This window comes from Scyliorhinus canicula, chromosome 5 (genome assembly GCF_902713615.1).
Source record: "Scyliorhinus canicula chromosome 5, sScyCan1.1, whole genome shotgun sequence".
Lineage (NCBI taxonomy): Eukaryota > Metazoa > Chordata > Chondrichthyes > Carcharhiniformes > Scyliorhinidae > Scyliorhinus > Scyliorhinus canicula.
Window position 1 is genome coordinate 19,151,623 of NC_052150.1, and position 20,371 is coordinate 19,171,993.

The 20,371-nt window shown below is 47.3% G+C and overlaps 1 protein-coding gene and 1 long non-coding RNA gene across 2 annotated transcripts in view; one reads left to right on the forward strand and one right to left on the reverse strand.

The window, feature by feature from the left end:
• The window catches only part of LOC119965829 (sodium-dependent neutral amino acid transporter B(0)AT3-like), a 58,803-nt gene extending 39,256 nt beyond the window's left edge, over positions 1 to 19,547 (forward strand). Inside the window, exons 9-12 of the mRNA XM_038796717.1 lie at positions 7,672 to 7,876; positions 10,303 to 10,462; positions 15,066 to 15,228; positions 18,117 to 19,547. Coding sequence (XP_038652645.1) covers positions 7,672 to 7,876; positions 10,303 to 10,462; positions 15,066 to 15,228; positions 18,117 to 18,302 — 714 coding nt within the window. The 3' untranslated portion in view covers positions 18,303 to 19,547. The remainder of the gene's footprint in view (positions 1 to 7,671; positions 7,877 to 10,302; positions 10,463 to 15,065; positions 15,229 to 18,116) is intronic.
• LOC119965830 lies at positions 7,905 to 13,659 on the reverse strand. The gene is made up of 3 exons (XR_005460615.1): positions 13,547 to 13,659; positions 11,093 to 11,154; positions 7,905 to 8,033 (listed from the first exon to the last, which is right to left on the reverse strand). It is a non-coding gene; the product is annotated as an uncharacterized LOC119965830 (long non-coding RNA).
• Positions 19,548 to 20,371: the final 824 nt, after the last annotated feature.

The following is a 20,371-nucleotide window of genomic DNA, read 5'->3' on the forward strand; positions in this document are numbered from 1 at the left end:
GGTCATTATCCGATTCCTGTTTGTGGGAGTATGCTATGTGCAATTTGACTGCATTTCTTGCATTACAACAATGGTCAGACCTCAGTCAGTGTCTTTGTGGTGTCTCGTCATTGTGCCAAGTGCTTTTTAAATGTAAGTCTTTCTTTTCTAAAATAAAATTATGAATAGTAAGCAGCAGGAAGTCAAACTGGAACTTAGGCAACGGTTCATGCAAAGCCATAAAACAAAAGAGCAAAGGTCAAGCAATATAAATTATCAGTACCTGCCAGTAGGTTACAACATTATTTGCTTTTATCTCTAGGACTTTTACCCGTACATTTTACCTCAGTAAAATGAACATTATGCTGATATGAGAAATAATTTAGAGACAGACTCGGCAATAGAGAGTAGATAGAGAGAAACTGTTATCACTCTTAAAAGGATCAAGAAAGAGATTTAAAGAGATTTGCAAAAGAAGTAAATGAGATGTGAGAAAAACCTTTATTGCACAGCGAGCGGCTCGGGTCTGGAATGTGCGGCCTGGAGGTGTGGTGGAGGCAAATTCAATCGCGGCATTCATGAGGGCATTCGATGACTATTTCAACAGAAACAATGTGCGAGGGGGTACAGGGGAAAGGCAGGGGAATGACGCTAGGTCATGATGCTCATTCAGAGAGCCGGTGGAGACACGATGGGCCAAATGGCCTCCTTCTGTGCCTTAGCGATTCTGTGATCGAGCTGTTACAATGCCAATCTTTCCCAGATAGACGTGTGTTCAAAGTAGGAATTGGAGGATTCACCGTGCCAGTCCGTCAGGTAGAGAATGCAGAGAATGAGAGGCAAGCGATTTGGAAGAGAGATTAGAGTTTGAGCTGCACTTAGATAACTTTTTCATGTCAGAGTGAAGTTACAGAGGATGAGGTGTCAGCCTTGAGTCAGTGATGGGACTCGTCCCTCTGTTCAAATCCACTCTATAGCCTTGAACATGTAATCAAGACTGATAATGCACTGCAACATTGAGGAAATGTGATCAATCCATTTTCAGGTAGACATTAAAGATCACATGATCTTATTTGAAAATGACCATGGAGATGGTCATTGCCTGGCATTTGTGTGGAGCGAATGTTAATTGTTAGCCCAAGCCTGGATATTGTCCAGGCCGTGCTGAATCTGGCCATGGACTGTTTCATACGCCATTAAATTATGACGTGAAGTTATCAACATTTTTTGAATTCATTTATCCAAAGGTTTCCAACTCCAGATTGGGTTTTCCCCCATGGTTCCCTGACTCCTCTGAGGTGCCATGAATCATGGGCGAGATTCTCCCAAAACGGGAGAAATCGTAAAGCTGGCGTAAAACCTGGGCGGGTTTTACGGCAGCGCGCCCCTTCCCGACCGGGGACCGATTCTGGTCCCGGTCGGGGCTAGCAGCCCGACGCCGTAGGCTCCGGCAAGACGGGCTTAACGAAAATCGTTAAGCCCGCTTGCCGGAGTTAGCGCCGGCTGACGCGTCATATGACGTCAGCCGCGCATGCGCAGTTTGGAAGACTCCAACCCGCGTATGCGCGGGTGACGTCATCTCGTTTTTGCGCGAAACCCGCGCATGCGCGGGCCGGGTTGCCCCTCAGCCGCCCCGCGAATGGATACTGCGGGGCGGCGGAAGGACAAGTAGTGCGCGGGCATCGGGCCCGCTGCCCGCGATCGGTGCCCACCGATCGCGGGCCCATGGCACCCTTGGCACGGCCGTGGTACTGCCGTGCCAATCGGTGCCATGGTTATTAATAGCGAGTTTGTGACGCCGTTTTCACGAACGGCAAGACCAGGTGTGTTTGCCGTTCGTGAAAACGGCGTAAAGGGCTGGGACTTCGGCCCATCTAACAGCTGAGAATCGCTGCCGGCCGTAAAAAAACGGCGGCAGCGATTCAGGGTCGGGACTTCGGCGGGGGGGGGGGGGGAGAATAGCGGGAGGGCGGCAAAAATGTCGGGAAGGCCCTCCCGCTATTCTCCCACCCGTCGTGGGGGTCGGAGAATTTCGCCCCATGTCTTTTCCCAGAATGGGTCAGAAAGCAGGGAATTAACGAGTGGTCTAAAATTCCAATCTCCCTGTAATGGGGAAGGCAAGAAGCGTGCCAGCTCATTACTCGTATTCTTAACCCAAAGCCATAAAAATCCATCACAATTCTTGAAAATATGCAATGTTTTGGACACAACTGCTTTCTGTGGTAGAGAATTCCGCAGGCTCAACACTCTCTGTGTTAAGGAATGTCTCCTCATCTCAGTACTAACTGGTCCACCCCTCATCCTTAGATTGTGACCCCTGATTCTGGACTTCTCCGCCATCACAAACATGAGTCCTGCATCTACCCTGTCTAATCCTGTTACAATTTTATAGGCTTCTATCAGATCACCCTCATTCTTCTAAACTCCTGTGAAAAGAATCCTAAAACTCCAACAAATATAATTCTAATGAATGCTTGGCTGAACTCCAAACTCCGCTCATGGTTTCAGGGCAGCAGGGGCTGTTGGCACAGCTGTCAAGGGGAACATGAGCTTTGTTTTCACTGGCTGTTTATGATCAATTAATAGAACTAACATTTCTTGAGGATGTCTTTGAATGGTTCTTTTTTATTTTGACAGTTTTATGACAACTTAAGAGGAACAGAGGCAGGCCTTTTAAACCTCAATATCTAATTACCTCTGTTCCCATCCTCAGTCTACTTCAGAGATAATGGTCCCTGTTCCCCAGTGGAAATGGCTTGGATAGGCATCGCTGGGCAGGATACAGGGATGTGCTGTTCAGAAAGGGCCCAACCCACGATTTCTGCTTTGAGGATGAAAATCAGTTTTTCCCCTCAGAATTGCAGACCAGACATTCCCCCGGTCTATAACCCCACGCCCCATCATCGAAATTGCCAGGATGAGCAACTTTAACCATGCCATGTGTCCCCATGAGCCTGTCTGCTTCATGTATTGGATCAATAGATTGGTACTGACGGTTCACAACCTCAAAGTTGGGACTTGGTTCCTTACGTTTGTCTGAAGCTGTTTTCGGGAGCTTTCTGTGTGCAAATTGGCTGCCATGTTTCCGAATGTTACAACAATGTCTGCACTTCAGCAGTGACTTCTTACCTTTAAAGCACATTGGGACATACTGGGGTCATGAAGGGTGCTACATAATTGTCTTTCCTCCTGATGAGAAAAAGATGGGGGCATGGTTTAATCCTATAGATGACAAAAATGAAGAGAAGGAGCAGGATAAGCAGTAAGAGAAGCATGACCTGATGGTGAAGATTGGAAATACATCAATGCATCAAAAGGTAGGGTGCAGGTTGAGGATCGATGCTTCAGGGAAATATAATGGATAAGTCTATGAATGAGTACAAGCCTTTTATGGGAAGGTATTTAATTATATTTGAGTGATATAATTTCCATTCCAATTCTCTTCTCTTATCTATTGGTGCACAAAGGCAGACCTGCGTCGGTTTTCATCGCTGGAAGTTCCCAGAACAGGCCGCTCGTCTGTCCCCAGGGGATTATAGCTTGAGGGGAGCCACTCCCCATTAAGCCTGGCTGACCAGGGGTCTCTCCCACTCTTACCGCCAGCCATTGCCATGTTTGGAAGGATTCACATGTTGACACACTCAACCTGTTTGGCAGTGTTATGAATTCACCTTCCTTGGCCAGCTAGTCCTGGGGTGGTACTCGAACCGGGAGCTTCTCCCTCAGAGGCAACAATGCTACCCACTGCACCACAAGACCTCCCGAGTAACATAACCACGGGGATTCATTTTAACCTCCAAATTGGGTGTGTTGGTGTTGGGATTAACAATTAAGGAAAGCTCAAACTTGACCCCAACCTGTCTTTAATCACCCGATTCCAGTTTCAACAAGGCTGATATGGAGACAGACATCCCTCCCTCTTCTAGCAGGCAAGTTGGACATTTAAATATTATAAATAAGGCTGGGAGCCTCATATTTAATCACTTTTACCAGTCCAACCCTGGACAGTGGGTTTCCCGTCTAGGTAATCTGGCAATTAGTTTGCATCAGTCTTCACAGTGGAAGACACCAGTGGAATACCAGAACTTCAAGAGAGTCAGGGGGCAGAGGTGAGAGTAGTGGTCATCACTAAATGTGCCGGGGAAACCAAAATGTCTGAAGGTAGATAAATCACCCAGAGCAGATGGAATACACCATTGGGTTCTGAAGGAGAGAGCTGAGGAGATTGTGGGGGCATTGGTGGTGATCTTTCAGGAATCACTGGATTGGATTGGATTGGATTTGTTTATTGTCACGTGTACCGAGGTACAGTGAAAAGTATTTTTCTGTAAGCAGCTCAATAGATCATTCAGTACATGGGAAGAAAAGGGAATTGAACAGAATTCAAGAAAATACATGAGAATACATAATAGGGCAACACAAGATATACAATGTAACTACATAAGCATTGGCATCGGATGAAGCAGACAGGGTGTAGTGTTAATGAGGACAGTCCATAAAAGGGTCATTTAGGAGTCGGGTGACAGTGGGGAAGAAGCTGTTTTTGAGTCTGTTCGTCCGTGTTCTCAGACTTCTGAATCTCCTGCCCGATGGAAGAAGTTGGAAAAGTGAGTAAGCCGGGTGGGAGGGATCCTTGATTATGCTGCCTGCTTTCCCCCTGGCAGCGGGAGGTGTAGATGGAATCAATGGATGGGAGGCAGGTTCGTGTGATGGACTGGGCGGTATTCACGACTCTCTGAAGTTCCTTGCGGTCCTGGGCCGAGCAGTTGCCATACCAGGCTGTGATGCAGCCCGAGAGGATGCTCTCTATAGTGCATCTGTAAAAGTTGGTAAGGGTTAATGTGGACATGCCAAATTTCCTTAGTTTCCTGAGGAAGTAAAGGCGCTGTTGTGCTTTCTTGGTGATAGCGTCGACATGAGTGGACCAGGATAGATTTTTGGTGATGTGCACCCCTAGGAATTTGAAACTGCTCACCATCTCTACCTCGGCTCCGTTGATGCTGACAGGGGTGTGTACAGTACTATGCTTCCTGAAGTCGATGACCAGCTCTTTAGTTTTGCTGGCATTAAGGGAGAGATTGTTGTCGTTGCACCACTCCACTAAGTTCTCTATCTCCCTCCTGTATTCAGACTCGTCGTTGTTCGAGATCCGGCCCACTATGGTCGTATCGTCAGCAAACTTGTAGATGGAGTTGGAACCAAGTTTTGCCATGCAGTCGTGTGTGTACAGGGAGTAGAGTAGGGGGCTAAGTACGCAGCCTTGCGGGGCACCGGTGTTGAGGACTATTGTGGAGGAGGTGTTGGTGTTCATTCTTACTGACTGTGGTCTGTTGGTCAGAAAGTCAAGGATCCAGTTGCAGAGTGGAGAGCCAAGTCCTAGGTTTTGGAGCTTTGATATGAGCTTGGCTGGGATTATGGTGTTGAAGGCGGAGCTGTAGTCAATAAATAAGAGTCTGATGTAGGAGTCCTTGTTTTCGAGATGCTCTAGGGATGAGTGTAGGGCCAGGGAAATGGCGTCTGATGTGGACCGGTTGCGACGGTATGCGAATTGAAGTGGGTCAAGGCGTTCCGGGAGTATGGAGGTGATGCGCCTCATGATCAGCCTCTCAAAGCACTTCATTACAACTGACGTCAGGGCCACCGGGCGGTAGTCATTGAGGCAGGAAGAGTCCCAGAGGATTGGAAAATGGCTAATGTTTAAGAAGGGAGGGAGGTAGAAGACAGGAAATTATAGGTCTGTTAGCCTGACTTCAGTTGCTGGTAAGATTTTAGAGTCTATTATTAAGGATGAGATTGCGGAGTACTTAGAAGTGCATGGGAAAATAAGACTGAATCAGCATGGGTTCATCAAGGGGAGGTCATGTCTGACAAATCTGTTCCAATTCTTTGATGAGGTCATGTGTAAGTTAGACAAAGGAGAACCAGTGGATGTGATCTATTTGGATTTCCAAAAGGCCTTTGACAAGGTGCTGTACAGGAAGCTGCTACATAAGATAAGAGCTCATGGTATTAGGGGCCAGGTACTAGCATGGATAGAGGATTGGCTGACTGGCAGAGAATAGGGATAAAGAGGTCTTTTTCAAGGTGGCAGCTGGTGACTAGTGGTGTTCCGCAGGGGACGGTGTTGGGACCACAACTATTCATGATATATGTTAATGATCTGGAAGAAGGAACAGAGGATATTGTTGCTACGTTTGCAGATGATACAAAGATATGTAGAGAGACAGGTTGTGTTGAGGAATCGGGGGGCTGCAGAAGGACATGGTTAGGCTAGGAGAGTGGGCAATGAAATGGCAGCTGGAATACAATGTGGAAAAGTGTGAGTTTATGCACTTTGGGAGGATGAATAGAGGCATAGACTATTTTCTAAATGGGAAAAGGCTTTGGGAATGAGAAGCACAAAGGGACTTAGGAGTCCTAGTTCAGGATTCTCTTAAGGTTAACATGCAGGTTCAGTTGGCAGTTAGGAAGGCAAATGCAATGTTAGCATTCATGTCGAGAGGGCTAGAATACAAGAGCAGGGATGTACTATTGAGGCTGTAAGTACACTAATGGTTAGACGCACAATATTACAGGAGATTACCTCCTGGTTCAAACTAGTTACATTTCTTGAACTCTGAGACATCACTTTGTTCTCAAACAACAGCCAATATTATACAACTCTATGAGCTAAATCCGGAAAATAATTACCACACACACGTTTTGTGGCCATGCTTGGGGAAACTGTCTTCAGTTTCAACAAAGGTAAAATCTGCTCAGTTCAAGTTTTGATCTCGACCAGAGACTGTTTCTGCAGCTGGCTGTGGCTGATGGTAATTGTATCTGTCTTTGTCTCTGACTCCCTATTCCCCAGTGATTGTGCCAAGGCTATACCACACTTCCCCTTGATGTTATCCACCCTGTGGAGTCGGCTTTTTGCATATACATGTCAATTTCCTTATCTCTCCACTTTGAAGTTACCCTTCCTATACCCCCATTGTTTTCATGTAGTCACCTGGGTAAACATTTGCTTTTCTCACTGATGTGCTAATTCACATCTCCACATCTCTTCAGATATCTCCCTGCTTGATTTTCTTTTATCCCAATTTCATTTTAAATCATAATTTTCCCCAATTCTTAACAGCACTGTAGATTCAAAACTCCGACAGACTAAGCCTCCTTCTCCCCATTATGTAACCTTAGTAAGACCTCTGTAAGAACATCATGCAATATTGCGCTCCATGCAATCAGAATGATATTGATGGATACGCTGCAGAGTTACGAGGAGTGCAGGCTATAGCTCTGGGTGCATGGGTTTGAAAGGCAGCTGGTGGAACTTGCATTCAGTTAATAAAATCTGGAATCGAAAAGCTAGTCCCAGCAATGATAACCATGAATCTGTCATCGATTGTTGAAAAAAACCCAACTGGTTCACTAATGTCCTTCAGGGAAGGAAATCTGCCATCCTTACCTGGTCTGGCCTACAGGTGATTCAACCCACAGCAATGTGGTTGGCTCTTAACTGGCCTCTGAAATGGCCTCTGAAAATGCAAGTCAATCATTTTGAAGGCAATTAGGGATGGACAACAAATGCTGGCCTTGCACTGAAGCCTCTGTCGCATGAAAGAATTACAAAAAAATATTCTCTTGATTTGCTCGTGTAAAATACAAAATGTTTGAGAACGTTCTTTTCCTTTTTTTTCTCCTGTTCAGAGCACATCCGGCACTGGCCTTGCCTTTATAGCTTTCACAGAATCAATTATCCGACTTCCTGTTTCTCAGCTATGGGCCATCCTCTTCTTCATCATGCTCTTCAATCTGGGCCTCTCATCCATGTTTGGCAACATAGAAGGAATTCTTACTCCACTGTTAGACCTGAACATGTTTCCAAAATGTGTTCCGAAAGAAATTATTACAGGTACATGGTCATTCTCATTGTGCAGTTCATCGAACGTTGCTGTTTTACAACTTTGGCTCTGCATTGGCTAAAGTAATTTCAGTAATCCAATTCTGCAAGATATTTGCAGTTTTCAGCAGTACCTCCGCCACTTCCATCCAATGATCTTGCAAAGCCCCTGTCCAAAAAACATGTCACTTTCAAAATGGCTCCGTGCAATCAAACTGCAAATCCTTTCCTGATAATGGCAGAGTTAAGAATGTTTCCACTGCATTGGTAGGGAGAAGAATTCCTCACGGAAGCATTGATGAGGAAAGTGATTTGGCGGGAAATGTCTAAAACAAAAAAGGGCGCTTCGGCTATAGGTAAATAAAAATAAACTGAGATCGTTTTGGGGGGGGGTGGTTTAAATTGCTGACGGACGGGTATCTTGAGGTGTTCTTGTGTCTTCCCACTCTTCGCAGGGGCAGGTTGAGTGCGTTAGCAATTAACTACCCAACAAGGGCAGCACAGTGGCGCAGTGGGTTAGCACAGCTGTCTCACGGCGCCGAGGTCCCAGGTTCGATCCTGGCTCTGGGTCACTGTCCGTGTGGAGTTTGCACATTCTCCCCGTGTTTGCGTGGGTTTCGCCCCCACAACCCAAAGATGTGCAAGGTGGGTGGATTGAACACGCTAAATTGTCCCTTAATTGGAAAAAATGAATTGGGTACTCTAAATTTAACAAAAAAAAATTAACCGCCCAACTGCTTCATAAAATTGATGAGCCGATTAAGAGGGATTTTCCCAGTGTGATTCCTCTTACCCATCAGTGGAACAGTTCATCACGAATCACAGCATGCATTGTTTCACTAAAATACATCTCAGTCTGCCGACTGACACACTGGAGGAGTTCATTCAAGGGCATATGTTAAACCTGACCCATACTCATGATGGCTCAAGCATCATGACCAGATACCTTTCAGCATTTCTCAATCTCCCGGGAGAGGGGGGAATGGGCCAATGAGAGAAAAAGCACCTGGAAAATTCCATCTTGGACTCTCTCATCTAACCAGACTGGAGATCACATGGACAGTGTTACCCATGAAGCCACATATCTTCTTCATGATGCAATCGTTGCCCCAGTCAAATACTATCCCGTCCTTCTTTAAGACACTTTTTATTAGACATTCCCGAGGCTCACTATTCTCTGGGATAAGAAGAGACACTTATGGTCCAGTCCATTCTGTCTTTAGTCCTCCCCAATCTGTTAAACTGGGATAATCTATAAATAAGTGCAAACTCCTGCCCTTTCAATATTATATAGATCCCTATCAGGCCACCTCTATGTAAGGTCCTTTAAGCTCGGAATCATTCTCAAATATCTCCCCTGAACTTTCTCCAAACCTTCTATACCTCGAAGCACACACAGAGACCTAAACTGAGCACAGTACTCCAGGTGCAGTCTAACCAGTGACCGGTGGAATGACAGAACGGTTTTCTTTGATTGATTGAAAGACTTTATGAATATATCCCAACACCCTGTTAACTTTAACTACAGTGTCACTAAATTGCTCATCAAACTCAGGGATCCATTTTGTCTATTTCTAAAGGCCCTTTCCCAGTGATCATAAAGCACATCTCTTAGGGTCCCTTCCAACATTTTCCCAGTGATGGAGAGGAGACTGGTAGGGCTGTTTTGTTCCCTGACTTTGATTTAACCTCTTTACTGAAGAAAGAATAACGTGTTCATGCTTTCAGTCTATGGGAGCAATCCCTGACTCTTTTGAAGATACAGACAGAGAATTCACAGAGCACTTGGCAGCTCTACCACAACCCGATCATCAGTATGAATCTATCCCTCGGTATCTTCATGTGACCCAAATGAACCTTTACAGTCTTCTGACTCACAACAGAGCTGAAATGCTCTTACTACCACTGTCCGCACCATTTACTATTCCAGAGGTCTTGAGCTCAATCATGCGCCATGATAAATTGCCCCTTCGTGTCCAAAAGGTTAGGTGGGGTTACTGGGTTACGGGGATAGGGTGGAGGCGTGGGCTTAAGTAGGGTGCTCTTTCCAAGGGCCGGTGCAGACTCGATGGGCTGAATGGCCATCAGAGCACTATTTTCACAATGCCAGTCACCCCCAATGTTACCCTTACCCAGCTTCAGGGAGGCTAAACCTAATCTACAGTTCTGGAAAAGTTAAAATTCAGCCACCACGATTCTTTCGAGGTGAATTTCCACGGAATTTACTTTTCCTGATCAACCGTGGAAAACCATTTATGTCATTTTGCTCGGGTTTCCTTGGCTCTTCCACTGAGGTCACCGCCTTTGAGAAACCCTCCCAGAAACGCAGCTTGTACTGTTCCTTGCGGTTTAGATTGATCTGTTACTCTAAACGCAGTCATAAGAAAAATGTTTTGCCAACGTATGTTCTAATCAGCTTGTTTCTATCTTTTCTTCAGCCATGATATGTTTAGTGTCCTTCTCGATAGCCCTCATCTTCACAACTACATCTGGGAATTACTGGCTGACCATTTTTGACAATTATGGAACTGCTTTTCCCCTTCTGGTCATTGCTTTCTTCGAGTTCATTGGGGTTATTTACGTATATGGGATTAATAAGTAAGTAGCAAACTCGGGAATAACTTTGCGAAAATTATTTTGCGGAATGTGGGCCTCGCTGCCTCGGCCACCGTTTGTTGCCCATCCCTAATTGCCCGTGAGACGTTGGTGGTGAGCTGCCTTCCTGAACTGCCGCAGTATGTGGTGTAGGTGCATCCACAGTGCTGTTAGTGAGGGAGCTCCTGGGTTTCGGCCCAACAACAGTGAAGGAACAATACGTCCCAGTCAGGATGGTGTGTGGTGGAGAGGGGAGTTTGTAGCTGGTCTGCTGCCCTTGTCCTTTTCGGGGATAGGGGTTGTGGGTTTGTCAAAGCAGCTGTCAAAGGACATTTCCAATACATGGTGCTTCTGAACCACAACCTTCATCTTTTGATTAGAAATGTCTACTCATTCTATTCCTCTTTTGCTTGAATAAATATCACAATAATATTCTTGCACCATTAGCTGCTGAAACTTTATTCACTCCAGATTGCCTTTGATCTATCCATGAGCAGATAATTAGGAATGTCCCACTGTGTACCGTATCCCATGTATCTCAGCACTTTTGCCTGACAGAAGTGGCGATATCTGATCTCACCCTCTCAAAGCCGTGAATACTAGAAATCTAAAGTAAAGATTGAAAATGCTCACCTGCGAAAGGAGGAAAAGTTAACATCTCATGTTGTAGGGCGTGATTCACCGGCCCAGTTACGCTGGAATCAGAACGAGACGCAGCCAGTAAATGCCGGGTGAGATCTCGGATGGGATCCCAGATGGCTGCGCAGACGCCGGATCTAACTGGCCCCCGGCATCTATTGGCATCGCCAAGGAGACCCCAGCCGGGCGCCGATTAGTTCTGGTCCACACGAACATGGACAAGGTGCAACGGCCTTTGGAGCCCCCTGGGTGGCCAGGGAAAGGGAAGAGTGGCAGCCTGGCTCTCCCCTGGCACTGCCAAAGTGCACAGGCGGTGCTGCCAGGTTGGCAGGAGCACTGCCAGGCTGCCAGGGTGGCCGTGCCAGGGTGATCAGGTGCCAGGGTCACTCCCACAGGTCACAGCCTGAGGAGGGCCATGCCCATTGAGGTACCCTCAATTACGACGCGAGAGCGAGGTCGGTAATCAAAAGGCTTTAATCTACAGAGAACTGAACAGCATCCGAGAGAAGTGTGCTCACCACATGGAGCCTTATCCTATATACCGTTTCCTGGGGGCGTAGCCAGAGGTGGAGTCCCCCAGGGTTCCAAGCCTCTTAAAGGGGCGAGGTATTAAAGGTCAGGTACCGTTTACGGCAGTTATTAATACCGTTCATCACACCCATGAAAGAAGGGACAATGGGGGTATGAAGGATGGGTATGAAGGCGTCTCTGGAAGGTTGAGGGGGGTTGAAGTGTGGGGGTCCTGTAAAGGGGAGGGGCCCATAGGGAGGCTCAGGAAGGCATGAAAAGAGGGCCCCCTCAGGGACCCCATAGCACGGTGTCCTCATCTGGGGGGGGGGGGGGGGGGGGAACAATGCCCATGTGTGTGAGGGGTGACATTGCCCCTGGGTGGTGGTGTGGGGAACCCTCAAGCTAATTAGAGATTGGGGAACCCTTTCAAAATGGTGGCCTGATCTCTGAGAAGCCGGTCTAGCCAGCGGGTTCAGCTCACAGTGATGAAAAAATTCGAAGTGTGGGTAGCCCGCAGAGAAACTCCCCAGGGCCTGAAAAAGTGACGAAGTGTGATTAATAATAATAATCTTTATTCATGTCACAAGTAGGCTTACATTAACACTGCAATGAAGTTACTATGAAAATCCCCTAGTCGCCACATTCCAGCGCCTGTTCAGGTACACAGAGGGAGAATTCAGAATGTCCAATTCACCCAACAAGCACGTCTTTCGGGACTTGTGGGAGGAAACCGGAGCACCCGAAGGAAACCCACGCAGACACGGGGAGAACGTGCAGACTCCACACAGACAGTAACCCAAGCCAGGAATCGAACCTGCATCCCCGGCGCTATGAAGCAACAGTGCTAATCGCTGTGCCACCCATAATAGATAGGTAGCGGTGGGGAACTCGAGAACAAAGCTGAGGAGAAACTCTCAGCAAAGCCTGACTGAAATGGCACTGAGAAACGTTCCGATTAAATCGCGTCCCTAGATCCTTACCTAAACTCTGCCTTAGGGCGTGATCTACCCGAAGAGGAACAGAGTCCCAAAGCGCGGTTGGCCGGGTGTTTCCCAACATTCGGAGGGCCGAGAAACACCACGTTATTGAATGGCTATTAAGGTAGGTCAGGGGCCTTCACGGGTGGGGAACGGGCTGCGGAGGCCTCACTTAGTCCTGTTTCTTGCACTCATGAGTTCCGCTTGCCAGTCCTCCTCAGTGCAGGAAAAGATCAGGATGCCATTTTTTAACTGGTGCCCCCCCCCTCCCCCCCCCCCCCCCCCCCCCCCCCCCCTCCTCACCCCCACTGGTTAGAGTGGGACTAGCTGTCTCACTCCAATATGCAGATTTGCCAGAAAATGATCCCGCCCACGTCTGATGAGATGGTGTTAGGCCTTGCCTGGTGTGGTTAGCCGGGTTGATCCCGGTGAGTGCTCTCCCGGCCTCTACCGGTCGTGCCGCGCTGCTTTCCAGGCGCAACGCCACCGGTGGATCTCGCCTCAGGTAGTGAAAGACTTACAGCAGCAATAACAGGGGCTGATGAATGTCTGCAGCAAGCCAAGGTCTGCCATTTCCTATTATTGTTGCTGTATCTAAATCTCGGAACCATGGAAGAGTACAGCACCGAGGAAGGCCGATCAGCCCATCAAACGTTTGGGTCGCCTTTTTCAAAGAACAATCCAGTTAGTCCCACTCCTTGCTCTTTCCCTGTATCCCTGCTGCGTTTTCTCCTTCTAATGTTTACCAGTTACATTTTGAATGTTACTATTGAATTTGTAGTCACCGTGCTCTCAGGCGGTGCATGACAAACTCTAATCACTCGTGCTTGAGACAGTTTTCCTTCATGCTGTCTGCTATTCTTTGATCATAAGTCTGTCCCCTCTGGTTATTTATCCTTTCAGTCATGAGAAACAGTTTCCCTTTATTTAGTCCACCTAAACTCTTGATAGATGTGCTTACCATCATGAAGTCTCCTCGGGGCCTTCGCTGCTCTGAGGAAAACACGACCCATATAACTGCCATCCCTCATCACTGGAACCATTCCAGGGAATACCTTCTCCAAAGCCTTCGGGTCATACCTGAAGTAAGGTCCCAGGTTTGTGCACAACGCCCCAGCCGGGGCTGAATGAGGGGTTTTATAAAAGTTTAAGCATAATCGTCAGTCATCAAAACAGGCGTTCACCGCAACCCTCTGTTGCCTAATCCTGAGCCAATTTTGTATTGATGCTGCTATTGTCTCTTTTATTGCATTGACGTCAATTTTGCTGACAAGCCCAAATATTGATCATTGAACGCTTTTCCAAGATCCACTTACACATCATCAACTGCACCGCCCACGTCAACTCATCCACCCTGTTACCTCATCAAAAAAACACAATCAAGTTAGTCATCCACAACTAATCCATGCAGGCTGTCCTTTATTAGTCCATGTTTGTTCGTTTGGCTGTTAATTCTCTCCGGGACTTATTATCTCTTAAAGCTTCCTGGCCACTGACATGAAGCTGACTGGCCTATAATTACCAGCTTTATCTTTCTCTTTATGAACTTTTCTGAACCCTTCCAAGAAGAAGTGGAAGATGGCAACCAGCAGTTCCACAATTTTGTCCCGCACCTCCCTCAGGAAACGAGGACCTATGCCACAAAAATAAGTGGCGACAGAATCGGATCTAACCACGATCCTCGGGCACCGTGGGCGGCACGGTAGCACAGTGGTTAGCACTGTTGCTTCACAACGCAAGGGGGTTCGATTCCCGGCTTGGGTCACTGTCTGTGCGGAGTCTGCACGTTCTTCCCCGTGTCTGCGTGGGTTTCCTCCGGGTACTCCGAATTCCTCCCACAAATCCTGAAAGACGTGCTTGTTGGGTGAATTGGACATTCTGAATTCTCGCTCTGTGTACCTGAACAGGTGCCCGGAATGTGGCGACTAGGAGCTTTTCATAGTAACTTCATTACAGTGTTTATGTAAGCCTACTTGTGACAATAATAAAGATTATTATTATTATATTATTTATCTTATTGCAGATTAAACAGTTGGTCCTTTAACTTAAGGGTCTCCAAGTTTTTTTTCCCCTTTCCCTTTTGAGAGTAAATCAAGAAATATTGGAAAATTTAGACCATTTCTAACTATGTCGGGGGAAGTGTAGCTGTGAACAAGCCTCTGTTCATTGTCACCAGGGGCCGGATGCGCAAGTCCTCTAGTCGTGTGTTTTTCGGCGCTATGCTGTTCACTGCTGGCGGGATTCTGTATTCCTGCCGGATTTTCCATTGAAGCCACCCCGCTCCGCCGGGAAACCCGCGGGCGGGGGTGTGCTGCCAGCGGGGAAAGAGAATCCCAATGCCGAGTAGAATTCCGGCCCAAGTGAAAAAACTGAATAGGCCTATTTAATTGGAATTTGATGTTTATTAATTTATTGATAATCGAGTTTTCATTTGAACTTGTACTAAACACGTTTGGAAAATTACATTTTCTGCTCCTCAGATTCTCTGATGATTTGGAATTTATGACCGGTCACCGGCCCAACCTTTACTGGCACGTGACCTGGAGATTTATCAGCCCGTTATTGTTGTTCTCAGTCTTTCTGGCCTTTGTTACTGTCCAAGTTCATCACCACTTGTCGTTTGAGGCCTGGAATCCCAACTACGTGAGTACCGATCATATTGTAACAAATGCCGCACTTCTTCTCTACACCTTTGAACTCGTTCATATGGAGGTTACCATTATTTCCAGTATGCAAACCAGTGATCGCAGAATGGCAACTGGTTGCAACCTGCACAAAAAGCCTCTGCAGTTAGTGTTGGGGTAACACTAGCTTCCATCGTCTAATGTATGTTCACGTAATCCAGGCTGGGGTATTGCTAGCCCTGCCCGGGAAATATAGAAAATAGCAGGAGTAGGCCATTCAGCCCATTGCGCCTTCTCCACCATTCAATCTGAACATGGCTGATTGTCTATCTCAACGCCATACCTCAGCGCTCTCCCCATACCCCCTTGACACCTTTAGAGGAGAAACCTAGCTGTTTCCTTCTTAAATACATTCAGTGACTTGGCCTCCACAGCCTTCTGTGGTAGAGATCTCCACAGATTCACCACCCTGAATGAAGGCATTTCTCCTCAGCTCAGTCCTAAATGGCCTGCCCCCTATCCTGACACTGTGACCCCCTTTGTACTAGACCCCCCCTCCCCCCCACCCCCAGCCAGAGGAAACATCATCCCTGCATCCCGTCTGTCCTGTCCTGTCAGAATTTCATACTTTTCAATTAGATCCCCTCTTGTTCTTCTTAATTCCAGCGAATATAGGCCCCGTCGACCCAATCTCTCCTCATACGACAATCCTACCACTCTAGGATAGATTATTTTCCTCTACGGCTGAGACCTTTCCTCTTTCGATCACTTTAGTCCCAATCCTTTATCGCTCTGCAGGTTCTCACCCACCCCCTAGACTCTCATTGCGTCCATCAGAAAAAGTTCCTGCTTCTTCAAACCCCTTCCCACCACTCTCCCAGCCATATGGCTACTTTATCTATCCCCTGTGCGAGCCAACCCTCCTCTTGTCAAAACAAAAGTCTTTCCTCTTCAACTACCAGTTCACCTTTCACCTCCCTAAGATCCTCAAATGTGTGATTGCCTCCTGGCTCGAATGTCCAAGTCTGCCCATTTGAATCCATTCCGTCTCCTTCCCACCCTCCACCCAGCACAGAGCCTGCCCAAGAAAATGTCATGAATGGCACCCTCTCTGGCCACAATCGATATCCCACCATCCTCCTCCTTCTTAATTTAGGTGGCCAAAACATAATTTAAAAGTTTTTTTTTAAAATCAATGATCGAAGCGGCGAGGTGGGAGGGCTTAAGGTTTGGAGCTGAAGCGAAAAACCGTGAGGTGATTAAAGATCCTGCCACCAATGGCGGAACATCGGGAGGGGTGGAGGGTGGAGGAAAGATGTTCAACAGGATTAAGGGCCCAATTGTTTGTCAGAAAAGAACAGCTTGCCGATTCAACGAGATTAATGGGTACACTGGGTTTTAGGGCGTAGAAAAACAAGTAAATACTGCTTCAGCAACGGGATGGACCCCCAACCTTACTTGGGTCAGACTTGCATCAGCAGGGGGAGCCTTCTGGAAGGTGGTCAATTAAGAGGCTGCCTTTGGGTTCACTGCCCAGTTACGGACAGCAGGCCGGGTCCTGAGGAGAATGCCCGCAGCACTGGCTATGCGATGTGGGCGAGGTTGGCGCTGCTGAGACAGAAAGGGGAGCGCTTAAAACTGAGGCGCCCGCCGAAGCCTCTCTACGACTAATTTCCAGAAGGGTGCCAGCTACTCGTGCCATCAGAGAGGGGAAACCCAGGGTCTGTAATTTGCATTCATGTGTCTTGATGGCTTTCACCCAGCAAGCTATCTTCTTGTTTCTGGTGACTGTGTGTGGGGGGGAGGGGGGGGGGGGGGGGGGGGGGGGGGGCGCGTCTGACATCAAGAGCATCCTGGCAGCAACTGCAGTTTGGCCTGAAATGGATCTTTAATTGACCCTAATTAATTGGAGTGCTAATCTGATTAAGATCGCTCGGAGGCATGAACACAACAATGTGTAGATGACACCTGGGGAGTGCTGACCAGATTTCATTCAGAACATAATTCTTGTGGGCAGCAGTTGGCGCAGTGGCTAGCACGGGTGCCCCACGAGGTCCCAGATTCGATCCCGGCCCCGGGTCACTGTCCGTGTGGAGCTTGCACATTCTCCCCGTGTTTGCGTGGGTTTCTCCCCCACAACCCAAAGATGCGCAGGGTAGGTGGATTGGCCACTGCTAAATTGCCCCTTAATTGGAAAAAATTAATTGGGTACTCTAAATTTCTTTTAAAAGACATAATTTTTGTGATCGCCTTGGGAAGATTCCTGGCTTTGGAAGAAGTCCAGCTTTGGTTCCCCAGGCTAATATCAGGGAATCAAACATACGGCTATGATGAATCCTGGTTACATTCCCTTGATCTGGGGAGGTTGATGGTGGTATTTAATATAATGGAGGTGACCGGTGGCGTAGAAAGTGAATAATTCTTCTGTTCTTGAGGGGAATGCAGAAGCTAGGGAACAGAATGCTAGAATTTGAACTGGGCCGGGGATAAAACGAATCCTGAAAAAGAAAAAAATTCTTCACACAAAGAATAAAAACAAAAATGGAAAGGTTATGGAGAAAGGTTGGGGAGCGAGGTGAGGCGAGCTGTTCTGGCAGAGAGGGTCGAGTGGCCTCCTTCTGTTCTGTAGCCTTCCTGTGATTCTATAATAGTGGGAACTCACAATGTTAGCCATGGATGCAAACAACTGAGGTTTAAAATGGAGATAGGTACTTGCAAAGTGAGGCATATGGAGGAAGGGCAGGACATTGGGCTTAAAACAAATTGCCACGGTTAAGAAAATGAGGTAGCATAATAGACCATCTGGCCTGCTGGTGTTTCTGGAAATAGCATAATGAAATATCTTTTGACCCGAAATGAAAGAGCTTCAGGATGAAATATTTCTAATGATTTACTTTAAACCAACAGGTAGAGTTCCCCAAGAAAGAAAAGAAGGAGTATACAAGTTGGGTGGTATTTATCTGCGTGTTCCTGGCCACACTACCTTCGATAGTTATTCCACTTACCGCACTTTACCACCTCATCAGATCTAAATTCAGGAGACACAGCCAAAGAGCAGAGAATCCCTTTGACAACCCAGCTTTTCATCTATAAAGAATGCATTACATGTAGAAACTCCAATTTGCATTAATCTTCCATTGCGTTATCGTGAAGCTATTTTTTTTAAACCAAGTAATAAACACCACTCATTCGGTAGTCAACTATTATTCCGTTAATTAATACTGAACATCTGTACAGCGCAAATGGGGCTGTTCCGATCCCAACATCTGGGTGCTGCAGTTACTACTGAATCCCCCCAGTTGCCAGTTTGTTCAGGGTGGTCACAAATAAGCAGCTCACACCTCATTGAGGCGGTGATAATAGAACCCCCGCTACTATCACCGGAATACGTGGAAGCAGTGCTCAGCGTTCCACCCGTTGGTACAGCATCGGCCCCACATTGCGGGTGCATTTTTAATTAGTCCACAAGACGTTGGGGCAGGTTTTGCAGACCACTCAGCCCATCGAGTTTGCTCCGCCATTCAATGAGACCATGGCTGATCTGATATGATAAAGCGGCTCCCAGAATGCTGGCGCATGACCATACCGATCCAGGCACGTGGAGTCACGCCTGCCGCTTTGGAACCAATGGGAGGTAAAATCCGGCAGATTGGATGGATTTGATCGGGATGGTTAGTTTAAAATGACCCTCGATGTGGCTGTTCACTGGACACAATCAACTATTTTTAAATTTTTCTTTCCTTGGCGTAAACCTATCATTCTGAACAGCACAAAGGAACGCAAGTAGGCCATCCAGCCCCTCAAGCCTATTCTGCCACCATTCAATGAGGCTGTGGTTGGTTGATCTGTGATCCAACTCCACTACCCGCCTTTGCTTCACATCCCTTAATATCTTTGCTCAACAAAAGCCAATTCATCCCAATTGGAAATTCAATAATTGATCTGGCATCAACATCAAGTTGAGGAAAGTGTGTTCCAACCTTTCGGCACCTTTTGTTTGTGGAAATGTTTCCGAACTTCATGCCTGAAAGGTCTGGCTGGAATGTTTTGACAATCACCCCCAGCCTGGACTCCCGAACCACCAGAAATAGCTTCTCTCCGTCTACCCTAGCTGCTACCCTTAATACCTTGACGTTTTGGCTCAAATCACCCCTTATCGTCTCAATTCCAGCAAATACAATCCTGGTTTGTGTAACCTCTTCTTGTGATTCATCCTTTGATTTTCTGATGTGCTAGTGGCCATCTGAAATGTTTTCGCTTTTTCTTTTAAGCAATATCATAGAATCATAATCGCATCGTAGAATTTACAGTGCAGAAGGAGGCCATTCGGCCCATTGAGTCTGCACCGGCCCTTGGAAAGAGCACCCTACTGAAGCCCACACCTCCACCCTTTCACTGTAACCCCACCTAATCCTTTTGAACACTAAGGGCAATTTAGCATGGTCAATCCACTAAACTGCTCTTCTTTGGACTGTGGGAGGAAACCTGAGCACCCGGAGGAAACCCACGCAGACACGGAGCGAAAGTGCAAACTCCACGCAGATAGTCTCCGGAGGCCGGAATTGAACCCGGGTCCCTGAGACTGTGAGGCAGCAGTGCTAAACACTGTGCTAACGTGTCACCCCATATGCTTTGTACTGTAGATAAAAATGTAATTAAAGTAGAATCATAGAAGTTATAGTATACTCTCCACCTATCCCCATAACCTAGTAACCCCACCCAATCTTTTTTGGACACCAAGGGCAATTTAGCATGGTCACTCTACCTAACCTGCACATCTTTGGATTGTGGGAGGAAACGGGAGCACCCGGAGGAAACCCACGCAGACACGGGGAGAACGTGCAGACTCCACACAGTGACCCAAGCTGGGAATCGAACCTGGGACCCTGATGCACTGGTTAGCACTGTCGCTTCACAGCGCCAGGGTCCTAGGTTCGACTCCCGGCTTGGATCACTGTCTGTGCGGAAGCTGCACATTCTCCCCGTGTCTGCGTGGGTTTCCTCCGGGCGCTCCTGTTTCCTCCCACGCGTCCCGAAAGACGTGCTTGTCAGGTGAATTAGACATTCTGAATTCTCCCTCAGTGCACCCGAACAGGCGCCGGAGTGTGGCAACTCGGGAATTTTCACAGTAACTTCATTGCAGTGTTAATGTAAGCCGACTT